This window comes from Palaemon carinicauda, chromosome 15 (assembly GCF_036898095.1).
Source record: "Palaemon carinicauda isolate YSFRI2023 chromosome 15, ASM3689809v2, whole genome shotgun sequence".
NCBI lineage: Eukaryota > Metazoa > Arthropoda > Malacostraca > Decapoda > Palaemonidae > Palaemon > Palaemon carinicauda.
The window spans coordinates 4,884,236-4,906,435 of record NC_090739.1 but is presented as its reverse complement, the minus strand read 5'-3'; the positions used below and the strand labels follow the sequence as shown (position 1 = coordinate 4,906,435).

Here is a 22,200-nt window from a genome sequence, read left to right as displayed (position 1 = left end):
ACGGGATACTTAGCTTCTTTGTTAACATGTATGCTGGTCTCCACCCACCACCCTGGGTGTGAATCAGCTACATGATCATCGGGTAAGATTAATATTGAAAAATTTTATTTTCATTAGTAAAATAAATTTTTGAATATACTTACCCGATGATCATGAATTTAAGGACCCGCCCTTCCTCCCCATAGAGAACCAGTGGACCGAGGAGAAAATTGAGTTCTTGTTGACAAGAAGTACTTGAGTACCTGCTCACAGATGGCGCTGTTGTGTACACCCCCACCTGTATAGCGATCGCTGGCGTATCCCGACCGTAGATTTCTGTCGGGCAACAGAGTTGACAGCTACATGATCATCGGGTAAGTGTATTCAAAAATTTATTTTACTAATGAAAATAACATTTTATTGATGTGGGTAGATACACATCAGTCTTTGGCAAAGATAAATGTATTATTTATTTACCATTAAGCTGAATTTGATTGTTAGTAATTTTGTGAAATCCAGTTACTCAAAATGTTATTTCAATTTCTCTTGATTTGACCACAATTTATTTGTAGGTCAACTAATTGAATGTTGCCTATAGAAATGTTTATCATCTCTCACTCAGAGGGGTACGCAGACTGGAAGTTCCTTATCTTGACAGAGTGATTCATGTTTTTTTTTTATTCAGCCACCTTGTACTAGCATTAGGTAGTGCTTGCTGTAACATCATAGACATATTATTTAATTGGCAAATTCTAATATACTGTCACCTATTACGTTTCTGGTCGTCTTCTACAGTATGTACAGTATACAGTATGTACAGACAAACCTAACCTAAAGTATGCAATAAATCCTCTTACATAAGAACTTAGGAATTTTAAAAGATGAGTACCTGTGAACAGTAAATTATAAAAGATTTGAATAAGGGAAAAATCAAATACAAATCGATTAACTTATTTTTAAAAGTATTCTATTATGTACGGTTAGGTGTAAGAATTCTTCAGACATTAAGTAGGCAAGCTCACAAGCAGTAGAGAGAGTGGGACTATGAGCTGGATACCTAGGCTAAGTATGTTGGACTTAAGAACCTTTCAACTTGATTACCAACTCTTGGAATGCATCTTGTTCTTTTCTAGAGGACTTACTATATTGTAATTAATTTCAAAGAATATAGCTGTCCAGGAACATATTGGATATACAGTATATTTTTTGATACCTCAGGTGATTTGTATTTGCTGTACATTGAATTCAGTGATGATTAAATCTAGAATTTGATCAAGGTAAGACAGTAATTTCCTTTTGCTGGATTAGTGAGCTTATAATGATTAATTTCATTTATCTTGCATTTCTAAGTGTGTTAACCCTTTTACCCCCAAAGGACGTACTGGTACGTTTCACAAAACACATCCCTTTACCCCCATGGACGTAGCGGTATATCTTTGCAAAAAACTGCAATTTACATTTTTTTTTGTATATTTTTGATAATTTTTTGAGAAACTTCAGGCATTTTCCAAGAGAATGAGACCAACCTGACCTCTCTAGGACAAAAATTAAGGCTGTTAGAGCAATTTAGAAAAAGTATAGTGCAAAATGTGCTTGAAAAAAAAATAACCCCTGGGGATTAAGGGTTGGAAAATTCCAAATAGCCTGGTGGTAAAAGGGTTAAAGTGAATTAGAGCTTTTTTGTGGAATAAAGGGTACCGTATCTCCAGAGAGTGCTATTTCTTTCTTGTCACACTAACATTACACTAAGTAATGAGATTTGAAATTATTTCAACAAAATGAATAAAGGTTTGTTCCTACATGAATACAAACCTTCGTCTTTTAACCCTTTCACCCCCAAAGGACGTACTGGTACGTTTCGCAAAACACATCCCTTTACCTCCATGGACGTAACGGTACGTCCCTGCAAAAAAATGCTATTTACAATTTTTTTTTTTTTTGGATAATTTTTTGAGAAAATTCAGGAATTTCCAAGAGAATGAGACCAACCTGACCTCTCTATGACAAAAATTAAGGCTGTTAGAGCAATTTGAAAAATATATACTGCAAAATGTGCTTGAATAAAAAATAACCCTTGGGGGTTAAGGGTTGGAAATTTCCAAATAGCCTGGGGGTAAAAGGGTTAATAGGAATTTGATATCAGGGAAGCTGGAAACTCGGCCGATAAAATTTGTAACAGTGTCCTGATAGTTACTGTTGTAGCATACTTAGCTCTCTCACTGGACAAGAACCATCTTGTGTAAGATAAAGGTTACAATGTCAATCTAGCATGAGAGTTAGAATGTTTGGCCTTTTTTCCATCTTCCCCTTCTTTAGGGAGGAGCGGTTTGACCGTTTAGTCGCTGGAATGGACTTTGGTGCTGGGAAGACATCATACTGAGTAACTATTCTCTTAATATTAAGATAGCAGTGCTCATTTCCCCATCCTCATGATAAGGGTGAGAATGGATATTAATGTGAACCCATCATTTTACAGTTATATAACAGACAACATATCCTATTAGTTTCTTACATTATCACTTGTCTATGATGGTAACTTAGCCTCCTGACTAGTACAGTGGTAACGTGTTTGCGTAGCATTCGCAAGGAAACAGATGAATCCCCACCCGGAACCATGAGCTTAAAATGTTTACTGGACAGGCCACTGCCATGATTGGGCAACACGGGGGCGGGATTGGGCTTGCCCGGCTGATGTTCTGGTGAGTATCTATTCTAAGGAAACTGGAACTGAAACCAGACACCTTTAACCTTTATCTCCTGAACTCAGTTGATAGGAAGTGAATTAGAGCCAGCACTCTTATGCCTCATAGGAGTAAGTGCTTAGATATACTGGGGATTTAAACCAGCCAGTTTGGTTATATAAAATCCTCCTTTCTTAGGATTAGTCTCTTATTAAAGATCAAAGGTTTGTATCCTTGTAGAAACTTATCAAACATGATTCCTGTAAGTTACACTTCCTATCTTATCCATTCCACAAGTTCTAGGTCAAAGTGGCTTTTCAGTGAGCCGGCTGGGAGGCAGGGCTTCCCCAGCTACCCACACTGCGTTATAAATTTTAACAGCTGCGTTTCCAGATTTCCTGAAAGACTTCTAGTTAGGAAAAATACAAATTACTAAAAGAGAAATGGATTTTATTAAAATTAAGTCCTTGGATATATCCACTTAATACTAATTTTCATTCATTTAAATGATCCCAGTAAATAGATGAATTTTTATTTCAGGAACTAAGAGAATGTATGAACAGAGTATTTGTGGATTCACCACCAGAGTTTGGCCCACCTGCGTCTGGCCTTGTTGACTTTTCCGAAGTGGATGCTATTTTGGTCTCCAACTACCACAGTATGTTAGCATTACCCTTCATCACCAATGGTACTGGTTTCAAAGGAGTTGTGCTCATGACAGAACCAACAATGCAAATTGGAAGGTATGGCTGTACGTGTTGTTTGTCCTTTCTGTATAGTGCAGTATATCAATAAGTACATCAATATCTTTTTAATGTCTCATCACCTTCGGTGATCGTTTGCTTACTGTGTTTTGTAGAATATCTGTTTGTATTGCATCCCATGTAGTAACGGTAATTTTACCAAGTTTTTTACATTGTGGATGACGTTAAATATACCCATATGCTGTCTTTAATGATGTTACAGCACCAAATGCTTTATAGTTACAGTATACTGTAGTCCATGTGGTTGCATTCTTTTACATGTTTTTGTCAAATTTAGAGTTGCATTTTGTTGAAACTTGTAGGTAATGAATGAATTTTCCAAAATGACACCGGTAATCAATTGGTACTAGGGATTCTTAGGATGAAGAATGGTAAAGCACCAGGTTTATCAGAGTTTCAAATTGAAATGGTCAAGATACTAGCTACAGGTGGGGAAGAATGTATGCTGAATTTATTGAGAGCAATATGGGAAGAGGAAATAATGCCTAAACTGGGAGGAGAGCCTAATGTTATCTATATTTAAGCAGAAAGGTGATATCATGGAATGTGGTAACTACAGGGGAATGAAACTAACAGAGTATGGTTTGAAAGTTTTAGAGAGGGCACTAGTTGAGAGATTGTAAAGATTTGGAAACAGCAGTATGGATTCACGAGGGGGAGAGGGACTGTGAATTAAATATTTATAGTAAGACAGTTACAGGAAAAGATTAGAGGGAAACCAGAAGCTCTTCGGTGCTTTTGTATATTTAGAGAAGGCTTATGATAGAATACCAAGAGAAGTGATGTTTTGTGCTTGAGGAAGAGATGTTTTGTGCTTGAGGAAGAGAAGGCTTATGATAGAATACCAAGAGAAGTGATGTTTTGTGCTTGAGGAAGAGGGAAATCATGGAGAAGTTGGTTAGATTGGTAAAGATGATATACAAAAGAACAACGACAAAAGTAGTAACAGCTGTTGGAGAAACAGAAACCTTTGAAGTTAGTGTTGGATTACACCAGGGGGCAGCATTAAGCCCATTTTTATTTGGGTTGGTCTTGAATTTGTTAACCCTTTTACCCCCAGGCTATTTGGAAATTTCCAACCCTTAACCCCCAGGGGGTTATTTTTTTCTCAGCACATTTTGCAGTATATTTTTTTTAAATTACTCTAACAGACTTAATTTTTGTCATAGAGAGGTCAGGCTGGTCTCATTCTCTTGGAAAATGCCTGAATTTTCTCAAAAAATTATCAAAAATATGAAAAAAAAAAATTTATAGCATTTTTTTGCAAGGATGTACCAATACGTCCATGGCGGTAAAAGGATGAGTTTTGTGAAACGTACCGGTACGTCCTTTGGGGGTAAAAGGGTTAAGTGAAGGGATCAGAAATGAAGAGTTGTGGGAGTTGCTATATACAGATGATCTGGTGATTACTGCTGAAAATGAGGAAGAATTACTGAGAAGGGTGGTAGAGTGGCAAGAGACTTTGGAAAGGGGTGGCTTGAGGGTAAATGTGGATAAGACTGAAGCTATGGTGAGCAGTAAGGAAGCAGTCGAGGAGCAGTTATAAAACAGGATCTACTATAAACAAGGAGGGAGGATGTGAGACTGAAGTTAAGAATGGGATAAAAGCAGCATTGGGAAAGTGGAGGGAGGTAAGAAAATGCCAATCAAGGTAAAAATCAAGATCTATAGCCAAACTTACCGGTTTATGATGTACTGTATTTTCAGTTTTTCAATATTAAACTTAGCCGGTGATCATATAGCTGCAACTCTGTTGCTCGACAGAAAAACCTACGGTCAAAATACGCCAGCGATCGCTATGCAGGTGGGGGTGTACATCAACAGCGCCATCTGTCGAGCAGGTACTTAGTACTCCAAGTAAACAAAGAACCAATTTTCTCTCTGTCGGGCTACCGGCAAGACCTACTAATACGCTGTTACTAACTGGATTTGTTTTCACAACTATTTGGTGAAGTACACTATTCTAGTTTTGAGCTTTCGCTATGCAGGGGTTTTATCTTCATCTCAAAACTTGAACTCGTTTTGGATAGATTTAATTATGGTGACAAAGAGAGTATGGACTCTCTTTCACTTTTAAATGGCCGACCCTTCCCTTAGACGGAAGTGTGTTTAGGTTTTTAGTAATTTTGCTTAACACGTTATAGATCTATATATTTTATATCTCTCCGCCATTATTAGGCCTCTTCGATTAACTTTCCATTTATTATAAACATATAAAAATAAATTTTTATGTTTTGTTTATATGCGACCTTTCCTGATAGTAGGCGGTCCTAACTTGGAACCGAAGTTAATCAACGTGAGCCCGTTATATCGTATTTAAAGAATTTAAAATTTTTTAAATTTAATGTTTTATGAAAGAATTTCTTTGATAGTCTTCGTACTGTTTTCAAAGATGAACTAACGTTTAGACTACGCAGTTGTTGACGTTCAGGACGTTCAACATGCGCTCTATCGTTACGATAGAGAGAGAGTGTATCACGGTTTCACTTTGCAGTTAGAGTAAATCGATTCTGACGTTTTGTTCATTCTTTCTTAGCTTAAATGTTTTAAATTCTATTTTAAAGGAACTTTTTAATTGAAAAACCTTTCAGTTTTTTCCTTTAGTCAAATAACATGTTTTTTTTGACGAAATATAATTGGGCTCTTCTCTTAGGTGCGAAATCAAGAGAGAAAGAGAGAGAGAGATAGAGACGGAGGGAGAGAGAGGAGAGAAAACGTTCCGTTCAAGCGGGTAACGTTGTTCTCGTGTTACTCTCCTCCCTAGTCGCTGTACGGGGAAGAAGGTAAAACGTTTCTAGGGTTTTATTCTTGTCCCCAGGCTATGTGCGGTGAGAGATTGTAAACGTAGTTTATTTGAACGAGTGTTTAGTCTCTTTCCCAGCCACTGAATTTTTTATCTTTATATATGTTTTCTGTTTTTTGCTAGTATTAATAGCTGCATTATACGACTGATTTCGCAATTACTACCTTTTAATGAAGGGTAGAATTGCGTGTTTCAGGTAGAAATCAGTAAAAGTTTCGATTTCAGTGTAATAAGTGCAAAACAGAAAATCGAAGTGATAAAGTGATATGCGCAAAGTGTTACAGTGTTGCGTCCGAGGGTTCGTCTGTTCGTGCCTGTCGTTCACCTAGTCCGGGACGTCTTGCAAGCTCCCAAGCCCAGGGGAGAAGTAATGTCGAACGACTTATGGGTTCCACAGGCCTTGATCAACGAACAGACGTTTCCCTCCGTGGTTTCGGGCATATCTACCCAAGATCGCCCCACCCACACAAAGACGAGAGAGCCCATTTATTTCTCGTCTGTGGAAGAGGTTTCTCGTAAGAAACCATGGACCAAGGTCTCGCAGCTTATTAAGCGCAAGTCGGTCCCTTCCGCGCAAGTCCAACGGCCCAGTTGTAGCCACTGGGTCAGTTCGGACTCGCTGCAGTCTTCCGACGACTGCTCACCTCCTAAGAGAGGCAAAGCGGTACCGCATCAGGCAGTCACACCGTCTGTTGCCGCACCTGCTCCTGTAGACCCTAAGTGGTCTGTGCTGCAGACCATGCAGTCTCAGTTAACGTCATTGATGCGGGACTTTCGTGCGGAGAAGGTTGACACTGCACCAACCTCTAGCCTACAACCAACACGGTTGTGCGTCCTGTGGACGCTGAGGCAACCTTCTGCCGCACTCCAGCTGAGAGAGTCCCGCCACCCATGCGTTCCAGTGTACCCTGCCAGCCGCATGTTGACGTTCAGTAACGCACGGAACCTTCCGTTGACGTTCGCGAGGTACAACAACAGTCTAAGTTGTTTTGTTTTGACGCGGTGCGTCAACCTCCGCATTCTAGAGTTGTTTTGACTGCTCAGTATAGACAGTCAAAGCAGTCTCGAGTGAACACTGTATGTCCTCACGCACCTGTTGTGGTTGACAGTTCAGTTGTTGACAGTTCACAGACTGTCAAGCAGTTACACAGTTCACAGACTGTCAAGCAGTTACATGACGTTGCCTTCTGGTCTGCTACTAATGCACCAGTGCTGTATGTCCTCACGCACCTGTTGTGGTTGACAGTTCAGTTGTTGACAGTTCACAGACTGTCAAGCAGTTACATGACGTTGCCTTCTGGTCTGCTACTAATGCACCAGTGAGAGACTCACTAAGATAACCTAGCTTTTATCGGACAAGGTTCCTGTAGATGAGAAAGTGCTGTTCTCCCTCCTACTGATATTCCTTTGAGGACTCTGTCATTTGGAGAGGAGCCTTAAGCTGCTTAGCCTCCTATGGACTTTAATTAAATCATGATGATTTTTTAAGGATCTTCGTCCAGATCTTGTAACTGCTGCTCCTCGTTCGCCTAAACGTCAGAACTTACACTAGGCCTAGCTACTTCGAAGCCGTTGTTGTTAAGCTAGTGCTCTCTCGCTCTCCTAGAGAGCGTTACGTTGGCTAGGCGACTGGTTTTTGCACCAGGAGGAGTTTTAGGGATACAGCCTTTGATTTCCCTTCTTTTAAATTGGCTTATAGAGCGAGAGTCTGATAGGACACGAGAGAAGTTCTCGGCTTGGGAGTTCATGCCTCTGCCCAGATAGACTTCTCAATTCTGGTAGACTCGCCCTGGCGCCTAGCCAGGAGACGCTCCAAGTTGTTTACAGGTCAACTTCTCAACTTTTGTCGAGCCTTTGAAGTTTTGCTGTACTATTATGTCACACATAACAAGGCTTCCAGGGATGGTATATGGTTCCGCCTCAGTCGCTAACCCCGTCTGTTGCCACACCTGCTCCCGTAGACCCTAAATGGGCTTTGCTGCAAGACATGCAGTCCAAGCTTGTGTCCTTGATAGAGGACTTAAATGCGGAGAAGAACCTTCTGGCCAACAACCTTCCAACCGGTTGGTTGTGCGCCCTGTTGACGCTGAGGTAACCTACTCGCGTCTGCCAGTTGAGGTGGTTCCTCCTTCTGGCCAACAACCTTCCAACCGGTCGGTTGTGCGCCCTGTTGACGCTGAGGTAACCTACTCGCGTCTGCCAGTTGAGGTGGTTCCTCCACCGATGCGACCCAGTGTGGGTTGCCAGTCGCACGTTGACGTTAAGCGACGCTCGGAGGTGGTTGTTGACGTTCAGTGTGTCACTAGGAAGACGTTCAACAACCAGCAGAGGTGACTTGTTGTGACGCAGTGCGTCAACCTCAGCAACCCGGTAGGGTGTTGACTGCACAACCCAGACAGTCTAGACAGTTTCGGGTTGACGCTGTACTTCCTCGCGCACCCATGGTTGTTGACAGTTCACAGACTGTGCAGCAGTGCCATGATATTGCGTCCGGCTCCGTCACGCATCCACCAGTGCGACCGGATTCAGCGAGTCAGACGTTGCCCACTCCGTTGCCGTTTCCTCATCAGTTTCGGATGAGGAACCCTCTGATGAGGACGTTGCTGAACAAGACGATCAACCCCCAGCCCTGCTATCCATCCAGAAGATGCTGAAGAAGGAACGCTGCCCAGTCAGGCTGTGGATGAGTCTGGTAGGGACACTGTCATCCGTGGATCAATTTGTGTCACTAGGAAGACTACACCTCCGTCCTCTTCTATACCATCTAGCTTTTCACTGGAAAAAGGACAAGACGCTAGAAGCGGTCTCGATCCCGGTTTCCGGAAAGATAAAGTCTGGTCTGACTTGGTGAAAGGACTATATCAACCTTAGAGAGGGTCTTCCCCTGACTGTTCAGACTCCCAACCACGTTCTCTTCTCGGACGCATCGGACGTAGGCTGGGGTGCGACATTAGACGGTAGGGAATGCTCGGGATTATGGAACTCGAGTCAAAGGACAATGCATTTCAACTGCAAGGAGCTACTGGCAGTACGTCTGACCTGGAAAAGCTTCAGGTCTCTCCTTCAAGGCAAAGTGGCGGAGGTGAACTCGGACAACACCACGGCTTTGGCGTACATCTCCAAGCAAGGAGGGACCTACTCTCTGACATGGTACGAGATCGCAAGGGACCTCCTCATCTGGTCAAAAGGTCTAGACATATCACTAGTAACGAGGTTCATCCAAGGCAACTTGAATGTCATGGCAGATTGTCTCAGTCGGAAGGGACAAATAATTCCAACAGAATGGACCCTCCACAAGGATGTATGCAAGAGACTTTGGGCCACCTGGGGCCAGCCAACCATAGATCTCATCGCAACCTCGATGACCAAGAGGCTCCCAATATTTTGCTCACCAATCCCGGACCCAGCAGCAGTTCATATAGATGCCTTTCTACTAGATTGGTCACATCTAGATCTATATGCATTCCCTCCGTTCAAGATTGTCAACAAGGTACTGCAGAAGTTCGCCTCTCACGAAGGGACAAGGTTGACGCTAGTTGCTTCCCTCTGGCCCGCGAGAGAATGGCTCACCGAGGTACTTCGATGGCTAGTAGACGTTCCCAGAACACTTCCCCTAAGGGTGGACCTTCTACGTCAGCCACGCGTAAAGAAGGTACACCAAGGCCTCCAAGCTCTTCGTCTGACTGCCTTCAGACTATCGAAAGACTCTCGAGAGCTAGAGGCTTTTCGAAGGAGGCAACCAGAGCGATTGCTAGAGCAAGGAGAACATCCACCCTTAGAGTCTACCAATCGAAGTGGGAAATCTTCCGAGACTGGTGCAAGTCAGTATCCGTATCCTCGACCAGTACCTCTGTAACTCAAATAGCTGACTTTCTCTTATATCTGAGGAAAGAACGATCTCTTTCAGCTCCCACTATCAAGGGTTACAGAAGCATGTTGGCATCAGTCTTCCGTCACAGAGGCTTAGATCTTTCCAACAATAAAGATCTACAGGACCTCCTTAAGTCTTTTGAGACCACGAAGGAGCGTCGTTTGGTTACACCTGGTTGGAATTTAGACGTGGTACTAAGATTCCTTATGTCAGACAGGTTCGAACCGCTACAATCAGCCTCCCTAAAAGATCTCACCTTTAAGACTCTTTTCCTGATATGCTTAGCCACAGCTAAAAGAGTCAGTGAGATTCATGCCTTCAGCAAGAACATCGGATTCTCATCCGAAACGGCTACATGTTCTACAACTTGGTTGTCTAGCCAAACACGAGCTGCCTTCTCGGCCTTGACCAATATCGTTCGATATTCCAAACTTATCGTATGGTTGGAAATGAACTAGAAAGAGTCTTATGTCCTGTAAGAGCTCTTAAGTTCTATTTAAAAACCTTTACGAGGCCCGTCTAAAGCTTTATGGTGTTCAGTTAAGAATCCATCTTTGCCTATGTCAAAGAATGCTTTATCCTATTTTATCAGACTGTTAATACGAGAAGCTCATTCCCATCTGAATGAGGAAGACCAAGCTTTGCTGAAGGTAAGGACACACGAAGTTAGAGCTGTCGCAACTTCCGTGGCCTTTAAACAAAATAGATCTCTGCAAAGTATAATCGACGCAACCTATTGGAAAAGCAAATCAGTGTTCGCGTCTTTTTATCTTAAGAATGTCCAGTCTCTTTACGAGAACTGCTACACTCTGGGACCATTCGTAGCAACGAGTGCAGTAGTGGGTGAGAGCTCAACCACTACAATTCCCTAATTCCATAACCTTTTTAATCTTTCTCTTGAAATGTTTTATTATTGTTTTTGGGTTGTCCGGAAGGCTAAGAAGCCTTTCGCATCCTACTTGATTTGGCGGGTGGTCAAAGTCATTTCTTGAGAAGCGCCTAGATTAGAGGTTTTGATGAGGTCCTGTTGTATGGGTTGCAACCCTTGATACTTCAGATCCTAGGGGTCGCTCAGCATCCTAAGAGGATCGCGAGGCTCCGTAAGGAAGATGTACTTAAAAAGGCAGAGTAATTGTTCAAGTCGACTTCCTTACCAGGTACTTATTTATTTTATGTTTGTTATTTTGAATAACTGCTAAAATGAAATACAAAATACTTAGCTTATAATAATGTAAACATGTAATGCTGGTCTCTACCCACCCCCCTGGGTGTGAATCAGCTATATGATCACCGGCTAAGTTTAATATTGAAAAATGTTATTTTTATTAATAAAATAAATTTTTGAATATACTTACCCGGTGATCATATATTAAAGGACCCTCCCTTCCTCCCCAATAGAGACCCAGTGGACCGAGGAGAAAATTGGTTCTTTGTTTACTTGGAGTACTAAGTACCTGCTCGACAGATGGCGCTGTTGATGTACACCCCCACCTGCATAGCGATCGCTGGCGTATTTTGACCGTAGGTTTTTCTGTCGAGCAACAGAGTTGCAGCTATATGATCACCGGGTAAGTATATTCAAAAATTTATTTTATTAATAAAAATAACATTTTAGTCTCCCATTTCCAAAGTCAACAGAAAAAGGAAGCGAGTCCTTTGAGAAGTGAGAATTTTGGTTCATTGGTCTGATTAGATTACAGTATTATAAAGAATCTGTATCCAAATCTTTTTTTTTCTTGGCTTCACCACTTTATGAAATTCAGATAAAATCCAATGAAAACTTTTAGATCTGGCAAATCCATTTCAGAATCTGATAAACTTTACCTTGACTACAGTCTACCTTTCTCTTAAACTTTATTCAAATTTAATCTAGATTTAGATTTATCATAGACTCTAACAAACTTGCCTTTTGGCTCGTATCCACTTACCTAAAAATTTCATGAAAATCTAGTTTGCATCCAGGTTTCACTTCCATTTATTATTCCATCTAAGAATCACAGGAACTCTTCCTTAGACTAAAATGTTTAATTAAAATCCAGAGGTAATGAATTTCACTGTAATGTGTTGTATCAATGCATTCTCATGTACTCCTTTTACTCTTTTAGGCTGTTCATGGAAGAACTTGTAGAGTACATAGAAAGGACCCCCAAGGCAAGGCACGCCTCCCGCTGGAAGAATTATTTGCGTTCTTTGCCCCAACCTCTCTCTGATGCCAAAACACCTAAAACCTGGCAGTCAGCTTATACGATGAAGGCAGTCAATGCTGCTCTCTCACATGTTCAGATTGTTGCTTACAGTGAGAAAATTGTAAGTACAGAACTGCTTTGATTAATTCACTTATATAGATACTTTTTATTTAAACTTCTGATTATTTGCTGTTGTTAGAATGCTTTCATAGATCTGTAAAGCCCAATCTTTTCATATCTCCATTTGTTGTTCATTCTTATTGTGAACTGAGTTTTTTTTTATTTAATAACTTGGTAAAATGTATATTGTATTATGTTTTATTCTTTCGGGGTTTTCTTTCTCTGTCTTGTAAAGAAGAAACATGTGATCAGATGTTATTTCAGTACAGGATATTTTTTGCCTTTTCCTCAGTAAGTATTGATTTGCCCCTCAAATGCCTCATGCCCTGAGATTTTTATCTTTTTCATCTTTCTCTCCTAAGCCAAGCTAACATTTTATGTCTCTACCCTGACATAATTTCTAACTTTTTGTGTTCTTTTGTATTCTGTTTGGTCATTTTGCTTCCAAGAAGGCAAAGCTTGATCATTGTTTCTTTACTTTTTGACTTGACATGAGTATGCTTTGCTTTGTAAGTCCGCAATAGCTAAGAAATCAGCAGCTACATATAAAAGGAGTAAGAAATAGCTTCTGAGATTATTAGTGACACTCTATGTTGGACTAAATTTCTACTTACAATGTAAGGCAAGTATTGGATGGAGGTCTTCTTAGTACTGTATTGTAAAGTTATATCTATCCTTTCTGATTTAGTTGTAAGTTTTCCAAGTAGCGGAATCAATTAGTTTTTTTATTGTAAAGAAAAGATCCTTGTGCCAGTCTTTTGAGAAGGAATTAGATGAAGATTCACGCCGTATGAAGTTCAAAAAGACAGTTAAACAGAGAAGGTAGTGGGGAAAACTCATGCCACGTCTAATCCTGTTTAGGGAAGAACTACATATACATTTTTAAGATGATCGTGATGAATAGATTTATCAGAATTCAAATAGTAAGTAAAGCAAGGAAGGTGATTACTGGTTTTAATAAATGCTTTTAATAGGACACATTTTAATAAAAGCAAATTTGATCTAACAAGATCAGTTAGATGGTTATAATGAATTTCTTTCTTGCCAAGATTAAATTGTTCAAGAAATTCAGGGAGAGGCTGAGATTTTCATATTTTGGGGGTAAACTAGTTTCATAAAGGAATAATAAAACAATTAACCCAAAATTTGTGATATCTAATGGGTTTCTGCAAATCTTAGAAGTCTGGCCTGTGCAGCAAAGGTGAGAGGGTAAAGGCAGCATGTAATTCAGAAGCTTCAAAGAGGCATTACCAAGAGTAATACGTTAACTATAGAAGAAGCAGAAACGTACATGTGTCACATAGACTGTACTGTACAATACCCATTTCTGAGAAGAAGACAGCCAATCCATGATGTGTTATTCTGAGATATATTATTTACTTCAAAGTCCAAAATCCTGATAAACCAATAGTTAGGTTTTAGAATTCTCAAACATTATTACATAATATGATTATGAAATAAAGTGGTGGGAAGGAAACTGATCTTGGAATATCAGAATGAATGAAGTTTCAACTCCATTCAGAGTTTATTTCAATGCTCATGTATGGTATCCCAAAGTATGAAGCAAGAATGAATACAGTGTTACTTTTCAAAGTTGGCTGAGAAGGATTTGAAGGATTTCGTTGGCAAAAAAAAAAAAATATATATATATATAAGTGAGGCAAGAATATAGATTCATAAAGAATACCTCTAGACATAGAAAAAAAGGAAGATTTAGGACTATCAGCAGAAGTTGATTTTTCTATGAAAAGAACTGAGATGAATGATATCTCTCAGGTTTTTTTAAGGACCATTTTATCTATAAAAATCTCTCTTTGACATCGTGATAGAGTTTGGGTATTTAGTCGTATCTTTTGCTCAATTTTGATCTTGGCAACTTTTAATAATTTGAAGCAAGAACTTTTCACATGTTTATAGAAGTAAAAATTTTCTATAAATCACAAGTTAATTCTCATATCTGAATTATTGTATAAGAAGAGTTTCTTTTGTAACTTCTTTTTTTCAGGACATTTGTGGAGCTCTGAAAGTTACGGCTGTGAGTTCAGGTTACTGTTTGGGAAGCTGCAACTGGCTTATATGTTCAGAGCATGAAAAGGTAAAGTTTTAGCCAAATTATTTTTGAAAATTTTAGTCATATTACATAACTTAATGGATTACCCATAAATTTTAAATATTTAACTTAGCCGGTGAATATATAGCTGCAACTCTGTTGCTCGACAGACAAAAAACTGTACAAAAAAACTCGCCAGCGATCGCTATACAGGTTGCGGGTGTGCCCATCAGTGCCAACTGTCGGCCAGATACCAAACTCCATGTAAACAAAGACTCAATTTTCTCTCTGTCGACGTGTCGACAAGACGTACTTTACTCGCTGTTGAAACCTGGAGTTTTTCCCATCATCTTTTGTGAAGTACTATATTCTGGTTTGAGCTTTCGCAGTGCAGGTGTTTTATCTTCATCTTAAATCTTGAACTCGTATTTGGATAGATTTAATTTTTGGTGACAAAGAGAGTATGGACTTTCTTTGACTTTTAAATGGCCGACCCTTCCCTTAGACGAAAGTGTGTTTAGGCTTTTAGTAATTATCTTATCACGTTATAAATTAATTATAGATTAACTTTCCATTTATAATAAACATAAAAAATAAATTTTAATGTTTTGTTTATATGCGACCTTTCCTGAGAGTAGGCGGTCCTAACTTGGAAACCGAAGTTAATCAACGTTGAGCCCTTATCAAAGCTTAAATGTTTTAAATTTAAAGAGCTAAGGATTTAAAACTTTTTAAATGAAAGATTTTATGAAAGAATTTCTTTGAATAGTCTTCGTACTGTTTTCAAAGATGAACTAACGTTTAGTTTATTTATGCTACGCAGTTTGCGCTCTATCGTTACGATAGAGAGAGAGTGTATCACGGTTTCACTTTGCAGAAAGAGTAAATCGATTCTGACGTTTTGTTCATTCTTCTTTCAAAGCTTAAATGTTTTAAATTCTATTTTAAAGGAACTTTTTAATTGAAAAACCTTTCAGTTTTTTCCTTTGGTCAAATAACATGTTTTTTTGACGAAACGTAATTGGGCTCTTCTCTTAGGTGCGAAATCAAGAGAGAAAGAGAGAGAGAGATAGAGACGGAGGGAGAGAGAGGAGAGAAAACGTTCCGTTCAAGCGGGTAACGTTGTTCTCGAGTTACTCTCGTCCCTAGTCTCTGTACGGGGAGAAAGGATAAAACGTTTTTAGTTTTATTCTCGTCCCCAGGCAATGTACGGTGAGAGATTGAAAACGTAGTTTTGAATGAACTAGTGTTTATTCTCTTCCCCAACCACTGAATTTTTTATCTTAAAAGATGTTTACTGTTTTTTTGCTGGTATTAATGTGCTTGCATTATACGCCTGATTTCGCATTTACTACCTTTTGATGAGGGTAGAATTGCGTGCTTCAGGTAGAAATCAGTAAAAGTTTCGATTTCAGTGAAATAAGTGCAAAACAGAAAATCGTAGTGATAAAGTGATATTACGCAAAGTGTTACAGTGTTGCGTCCGAGGGTTCGTCTGTTCGTGCCTGTCGTTCACCTAGTCCGGGACCTCTTGCAAGCTCCCAAGCCCAGGGGAGAAGTAATGTCATACGACTTATGGGTTCGAGAGGCCTTGATCAGCGAACAGACGTTTCCCTCTATGGTATCGGGTGTATCTTACCAAGATCTCCCCTACCATAAGGCGAGAGAGACGTTTTTCTCCTCGTCATCCGAAGGCTTTTCGCATAAGAAACCTGTAACAAGGTTTCGAGACCCTTAAGCGAAAGTCAGTCCTTTCAGGACAGGTCCAGCGTCCTGGTTGCAGCCATTAGGACAGCTCTGACCCTATGCAGTCATCGGAAAACTGCTCGCCGCCTAACAAAAGCGTAACACAGACTCCGAGAGTCTTTTTTGTTGGCTAAGTGTTGCGGTCACAGACGTTACCCTCGTCTCTTACCGCAACCATTTCCGTTGATCCTTAATGGGTTGTACGGCAAGACAAGCAGAATAAGCTTGCCTCCCTTATGGAAGACTATTCTGCCGATTAGTCCGTTGAGTCTAGCCGTTTATCTCATCGATATCCTGGCTTTCAGCCAACCTAACGTTCCTTTGTGCATCCTGTTGACGTTGGCGTAGCTAAGTCACGTCAGTCAGGTTGTTTAGAACCACACTCGATGCGGTCTCGTGTGGATTTTCAGCCACATTTGGACGTTAGGCCACTTGCTGATGCTCCTGTTGACGTTCAGGACGTTCGCTAACAATCGGAGTTGACTTGTTTTGACGCTGTGCGTCAACCTCCGCATTCTAGAGTTGTTTTGACTGCTCAGTCTAGGCAGTCAAAGCAGTCTCGAGTGGACGCTGTGCGTCCTCACGCACCTGTTGTGGTTGACAGTTCAGTTGTTGACAGTTCACAGACTGTCAAGCAGTTACATGACGTTGCGTCCTGGTCCGCTACTAATGCACCAGTGTGTGTGGACTCTGCTTGTAAAGCATTGCCACCACGGTAGGTCTCTCCCTTGCTTGAGACTCAGCTTTTATCGGACAAGGTTCCTTTAGATGTGGAAGTTGCTGTTCCCCCTCCTACTGATATTCCCTTGAGGACTCTGTCAGACGGAGAGGAGCCTAAAGCTGCTTAGCCCTCTATGGACTTTAATTAAATCATGCTGATTTTTAAGGATCTTTGTCCGGATCTTTTTGTAACTGCTGCTCCTCGTTCGCTTAAACGTCAGAGCTTACTCTAGGCCTAGCTACTTCGAAGCCGTTGTTTATAAGCTAGTGCTCTCTCGCTCTCCTAGAGAGCTTTACGTCTGCTAGGCGACTGGTTTATCACCAGGAGGAGTTTGGGGGATACAGCCTTTGCTTTCCCTTCTTTTAAACTGGCTTATAGAGCGAGAGTCTGATATGACACGAGAGAAGTTCTCGGCTTGGGAGTTCCTGCCTCTGCCCAGATAGACTTCTCAAATCTCGTAGACTCTCCCTGGCGCCTGGCCAGGAAACGCTCCAAGTTTTTTTTACAGGTCAACTTCACGGCTGTTTTCGAGCCTTTGAAGTTTTGCTGTACATTTATGTCATGCATAAACAAGGCTTTCAGGGATGGAAAGCGGTACCGCCTCAGTCGCTAACCCCGTCTGTTGCCGCACCTGCTCCCGTAGACCCTAAATGGGCTTTGCTGCAAGACATGCAGTCCAAGCTTGCGTCCTTGATAGAGGACTTTAATGCGGAGAAGGTTGCTGCCGAACCTTCTGGCCAACAACCTTCCAACCGGTCGGTTGTGCGTCCTGTTGACGCTGAGGTAACCTTCTCGCGTCTACCAGTTGAGGTGGTTCCTCCACCGATGCGACCCAGTGTGGGTTGCCAGCCGCACGTTGACGTTAAGCGACGCTCGGAGGTGGTTGTTGACGTTCAGGACGTTCAACAACCATCAGAGGTGACTTGTTTTGACGCGGTGCGTCAACCTCAGCAACCCGGTATGGTGTTGACTGCACAACCCAGACGGTCTAGACAGTCTCGGGTGGACGCTGTGCTTCCTCGCGCACCCATGGTTGTTGACAGTTCACAGACTGTGCAGCAATTCCATGACGTTGCGTCCAGCTCCGTCACGCACCAGTGCGACCGGACTCAGCGAGCCAGACGTTGCCCACTCCGTTGCCGATTCCTCATCAGTTTTCGGATGAGGAACTATCTGATGAGGACGTTGCTGAACAACAAGACGATCAGCCCCAGGATAGATCAAGCCCTGCTATCCATCCAGAAGATGCTGAAGAAGGAACGCTGCTCAGTCAGGCTGTGGATGAGTCTGGTGGGGACGCTGTCATCCCTGGAACAGTTTATCACTAGGAAGACTACACCTCCGTCCTCTTCAATACCATCTGGCTTTTCACTGGAAAAAGGACAAGACGCTAGAGGCGGTCTCGATCCCGATTTCCGGAAAGATAAAGTCTTGTCTGACTTGGTGGAAGGACAATATCAACCTAAGAGAGGGTCTTCCCCTGGCTGTTCAGACTCCCCCCACGTTCTCTTCTCGGACGCATCGGACGTGGGCTGGGGCGCGACACTGGACGGTCGGGAATGCTCAGGTCTGTGGAACTCGAGTCAGAGGAGCATGCATATCAACTGCAAGGAGCTGTTGGCAGTTCATCTGGCCTTGAAAAGCTTCGAGTATCTCCTTCGAGGCAAAGTGGTGGAAGTAAACTCGGACAACACCACGACCTTGGCGTACATCTCCAAACTAGGAGGTACCCACTCACTGACGTTGTACGAGATCACAAGGGACCTGCTCATCTGGTCAAAAGGTCAAGACATCTCCCTAGTAACGAGGTTCATCCAAGGCGGCTTGAACGTCATAGCAGATTGTCTCAGTCGGAAAGGGCAAGTAATTCCAACCGAATGGACCCTCCACAAGGATGTGTGCAAGAGACTTTGGGCCACTTGGGGTAAACCATCCATAGATCTCTTTGCAACCTCGCTGACCAAGAGGCTTCCAATCTATTGCTCTCCAGTCCCGGACCCAGCAGCAATACATATAGATGCTTTCCTCCTAGATTGGTCACATCTGGATCTCTACGCATTCCCACCGTTCAAGATTGTCAACAAGGTACTGCAGAAGTTCGCCTCTCACGAAGGGACAAGGTTGACGTTAGTTGCTCCCCTCTGGCCCGCGAGAGAATGGTTCACCGAGATACTTCGATGGTTAGTAGACGTTCCCAGAAGTCTTCCTCTAAGGGTAGACCTTCTACGTCAGCCACACGTAAAGAAGGTACTCCAAAGCCTCCACGCTCTTCGTCTGACTGCCTTCAGACTATCGAAAGACTCTCGAGAGCTAGAGGCTTTTCGAAGGAGGCAGCCAGTGCGATTGCTAGAGCAAGGAGAGCGTCTTCCATTAGAGTCTACCAATCGAAGTGGGAAGTCTTCCGAGACTGGTGCAAGTCAGTTTCTGTATCCTCGACCAGTACCTCTGTAGCTCAAATAGCTGATTTTCTCTTATACCTGAGAAAAGGACGATCCCTTTCAGCTCCCACTATCAAGGGCTACAGAAGCATGTTGGCATCGGTCTTCCGGCATAGAGGCTTAGATCTTTCCAACATAAAGATCTGCAAGACCTCCTTAAGTCTTTTGAGACCACCAAGGAGCGTCGTTTGGCTACCCCTGGATGGAATTTAGACGTGGTACTAAGATTCCTCATGTCAGACAGGTTGGAGCCGTTACAATCAGCCTCCCTGAAAGATCTCACTCTTAAGACTCTTTTCCTGGTATGCTTAGCCTCGGCTAAAAGAGTCAGTGAGATTCATGCCTTCAGCAAGAACATCGGATTTTCGTCGGAAAAAGCCACTTGGTTTTCTAGCCAAAAATGAGCTGCCTTCTCGGCCTTGGCCTAAATCTTTCGATATTCCCAGCTTATCGGAGATCGTAGGCAATGAACTAGAAAGAGTCTTATGCCCTGTTAGAGCTCTTAAGTTCTATTTAAAGCGTACTAAACCTTTACGAGGCCAATCTGAAGCTTTATGGTGTTCAGTTAAGAAACCACCCTTGCCTATGTCAAAGAATGCTTGGTCAGACTTTATCAGATTGTTAATACGAGAAGCTCATTCACATCTGAGTGAGGAAGACCGAACTTTGCTTAAGGTGAAGACGCACGAAGTTAGAGCTGTAACAACTTCCGTGGCCTTTAAGCAAAATATATCTCTGCAAAGTATAATGGACGCAACCTATTGGAGAAGCAAGTCAGTGTTCGCGTCATTTTACTTGAAAGATGTCCAGTCTCTTTACGAGAACTGCTACACACTGGGACCATTCGTAGCAGCGAGTGCAGTAGTGGGTGAGGGCTCAACCACTACAATTCCCTAATTCCATATCCTTTTAATCTGTCTCTTGAAATGTTGTTTTTTATGGGTTGTCCGGAAGGCTAAGAAGCCTTTCGCATCCTGGTTGATTTGGCGGGTGGTCAAAGTCATTTCTTGAGAGCGCCCAGATTAGGGGTTTGATGAGGTCCTGTTGTATGGGTTGCAGCCCTTGATACTTCAGCTCCTAGGGGTCTGTCAGCATCCTAAGAGGATCGCGAGGCTCCGTAAGGAAGACGTACTTATAAGGCAGAGTAATCGTCTAAGTCGACTTCCTTACCAGGTACCTATTTATTTTGTTTTTGTTATTTTGATAACTTCTAAAATGAAATAAAAACTCTTAGCTCATAAGATGTAAACATATTTAACTGGTCTCTACCCACCACCCTGGGTGTGAATCAGCTATATATTCACCGGCTAAGTTAAATATTTAAAAATGATATTTTAATTATAAAATAAATTTTTGAATATACTTACCCGGTGAATATAAATTAAACGACCCTCCCTTCTTCCCCAATAGAGACGCAGTGGGATGAGGAGAAAATTGAGACTTTGTTTACATGGAGTTTGGTATCTGGCCGACAGTTGGCGCTGATGGGCACACCCGCAACCTGTATAGCGATCGCTGGCGAGTTTTTATGTACAGTTTTTTGTCTGTCGAGCAACAGAGTTGCAGCTATATATTCACCGGGTAAGTATATTCAAAAATTTATTTTATAATTAAAATATCATGTTATGCACCCAAAACTACTGATACAGTTTTACTTTTTATTGGAAAATTACTGTTGAATATTTATACATTGAAATTGTCTAAAATAGGAACTGTTTAGCTGTTTTATCAAAGTTAGGTATCCATGTACTGTAGTGTTATATTTTTACAACTTTAGTTGCATAACATTGGACTGTTCTTCTAGTTGGCGTATTTGAGTGGTTCCTCGACTTTGACAACACATCCCAGGCCTATTGATCAACCATCTTTAAAAAATGCAGATCTTATGATAATGACAGCTCTGAATCATACACCAATGTATAATCCAGATTCCATGTTGGGAGAATTTTGCGTTGCTGTTGGTAAGTACTTACATAGGTTAATTTCCTGCTTACCGGTAGAATTTCCATACACTAACATTTAATGTTAGACACTGCAAAGTAGTTTAAAAAGACCACAAAGTTGAATTTTTAGACTTGATAGTTGGGTTTGTATGACCCATTTGTAGATATAGGGCCAGGAATGGAGCTGAAAAAGGGCCAAGTTCTGCTAATTTTGCCCAGTAGAAACTTGCTAGTTGTGGGACAGAAGTTGTTTACATTGTCCTTTTTACTTGTTGGATGCATAAATGTGTATACACTGTACTATTTTACATCCATTTCCTTTAATATCTTTCCACCTAGCAGCCCAATATATTTAACTTTACTGTGATCCAGTTTTTACTTCTCACTGACCTTGTATAAAGATACCACTTATAACAGGTTTTGTTTGGTATGTCTTTTGTTTCCAACAGCATTGTTTCGTGTCATTTATTTCTAGGTGTTGTCTCCAATTTCTTAATACTCAGATGTCCAAATGTTTAACTTTAAGCTACTCCTATTTTCACTTTTCCTCCTTAGGGGAAGTCCTATACTGCGACTGCATTGTTAAATTGCTTATTATTAATAAGATCAACATCTAAGTAATAAGAGATAAAAGTTATCAAATAAAATTGAAAAATGCAAAGCAATTTAGCTAAGTTCTAAGGGAACTTTGCAGCCTGAGATGTTACCATCCATGGTGAGTTGCCTTCAATATCCTTCTCCAAGATTACCATCTAGTTAAAACATGCAATATGTACTTTAAACTGAAACAAGACTGTATTCTCTCTGAATTGTTTTTTTTTTTAGTGAGGATTCTTTAGAATCTAGAACTTGGAATCATTTTGGGTTTGCAGATTTATAATTTCAGTTATTTTGAAAC

General features: G+C 41.3%; 1 protein-coding gene across 1 annotated transcript in view; it reads left to right on the top strand.

The window, feature by feature from the left end:
- IntS9 (integrator complex subunit 9) overlaps positions 1-22,200 on the top strand; it is a 107,841-nt gene that overhangs the window by 32,061 nt on the left and 53,580 nt on the right. The window contains exons 3-6 of the mRNA XM_068388085.1: positions 3,201-3,403; positions 12,204-12,405; positions 14,410-14,499; positions 21,164-21,320. Of these exons, the coding sequence (XP_068244186.1) occupies positions 3,201-3,403; positions 12,204-12,405; positions 14,410-14,499; positions 21,164-21,320 (652 nt within the window). The remainder of the gene's footprint in view (positions 1-3,200; positions 3,404-12,203; positions 12,406-14,409; positions 14,500-21,163; positions 21,321-22,200) is intronic.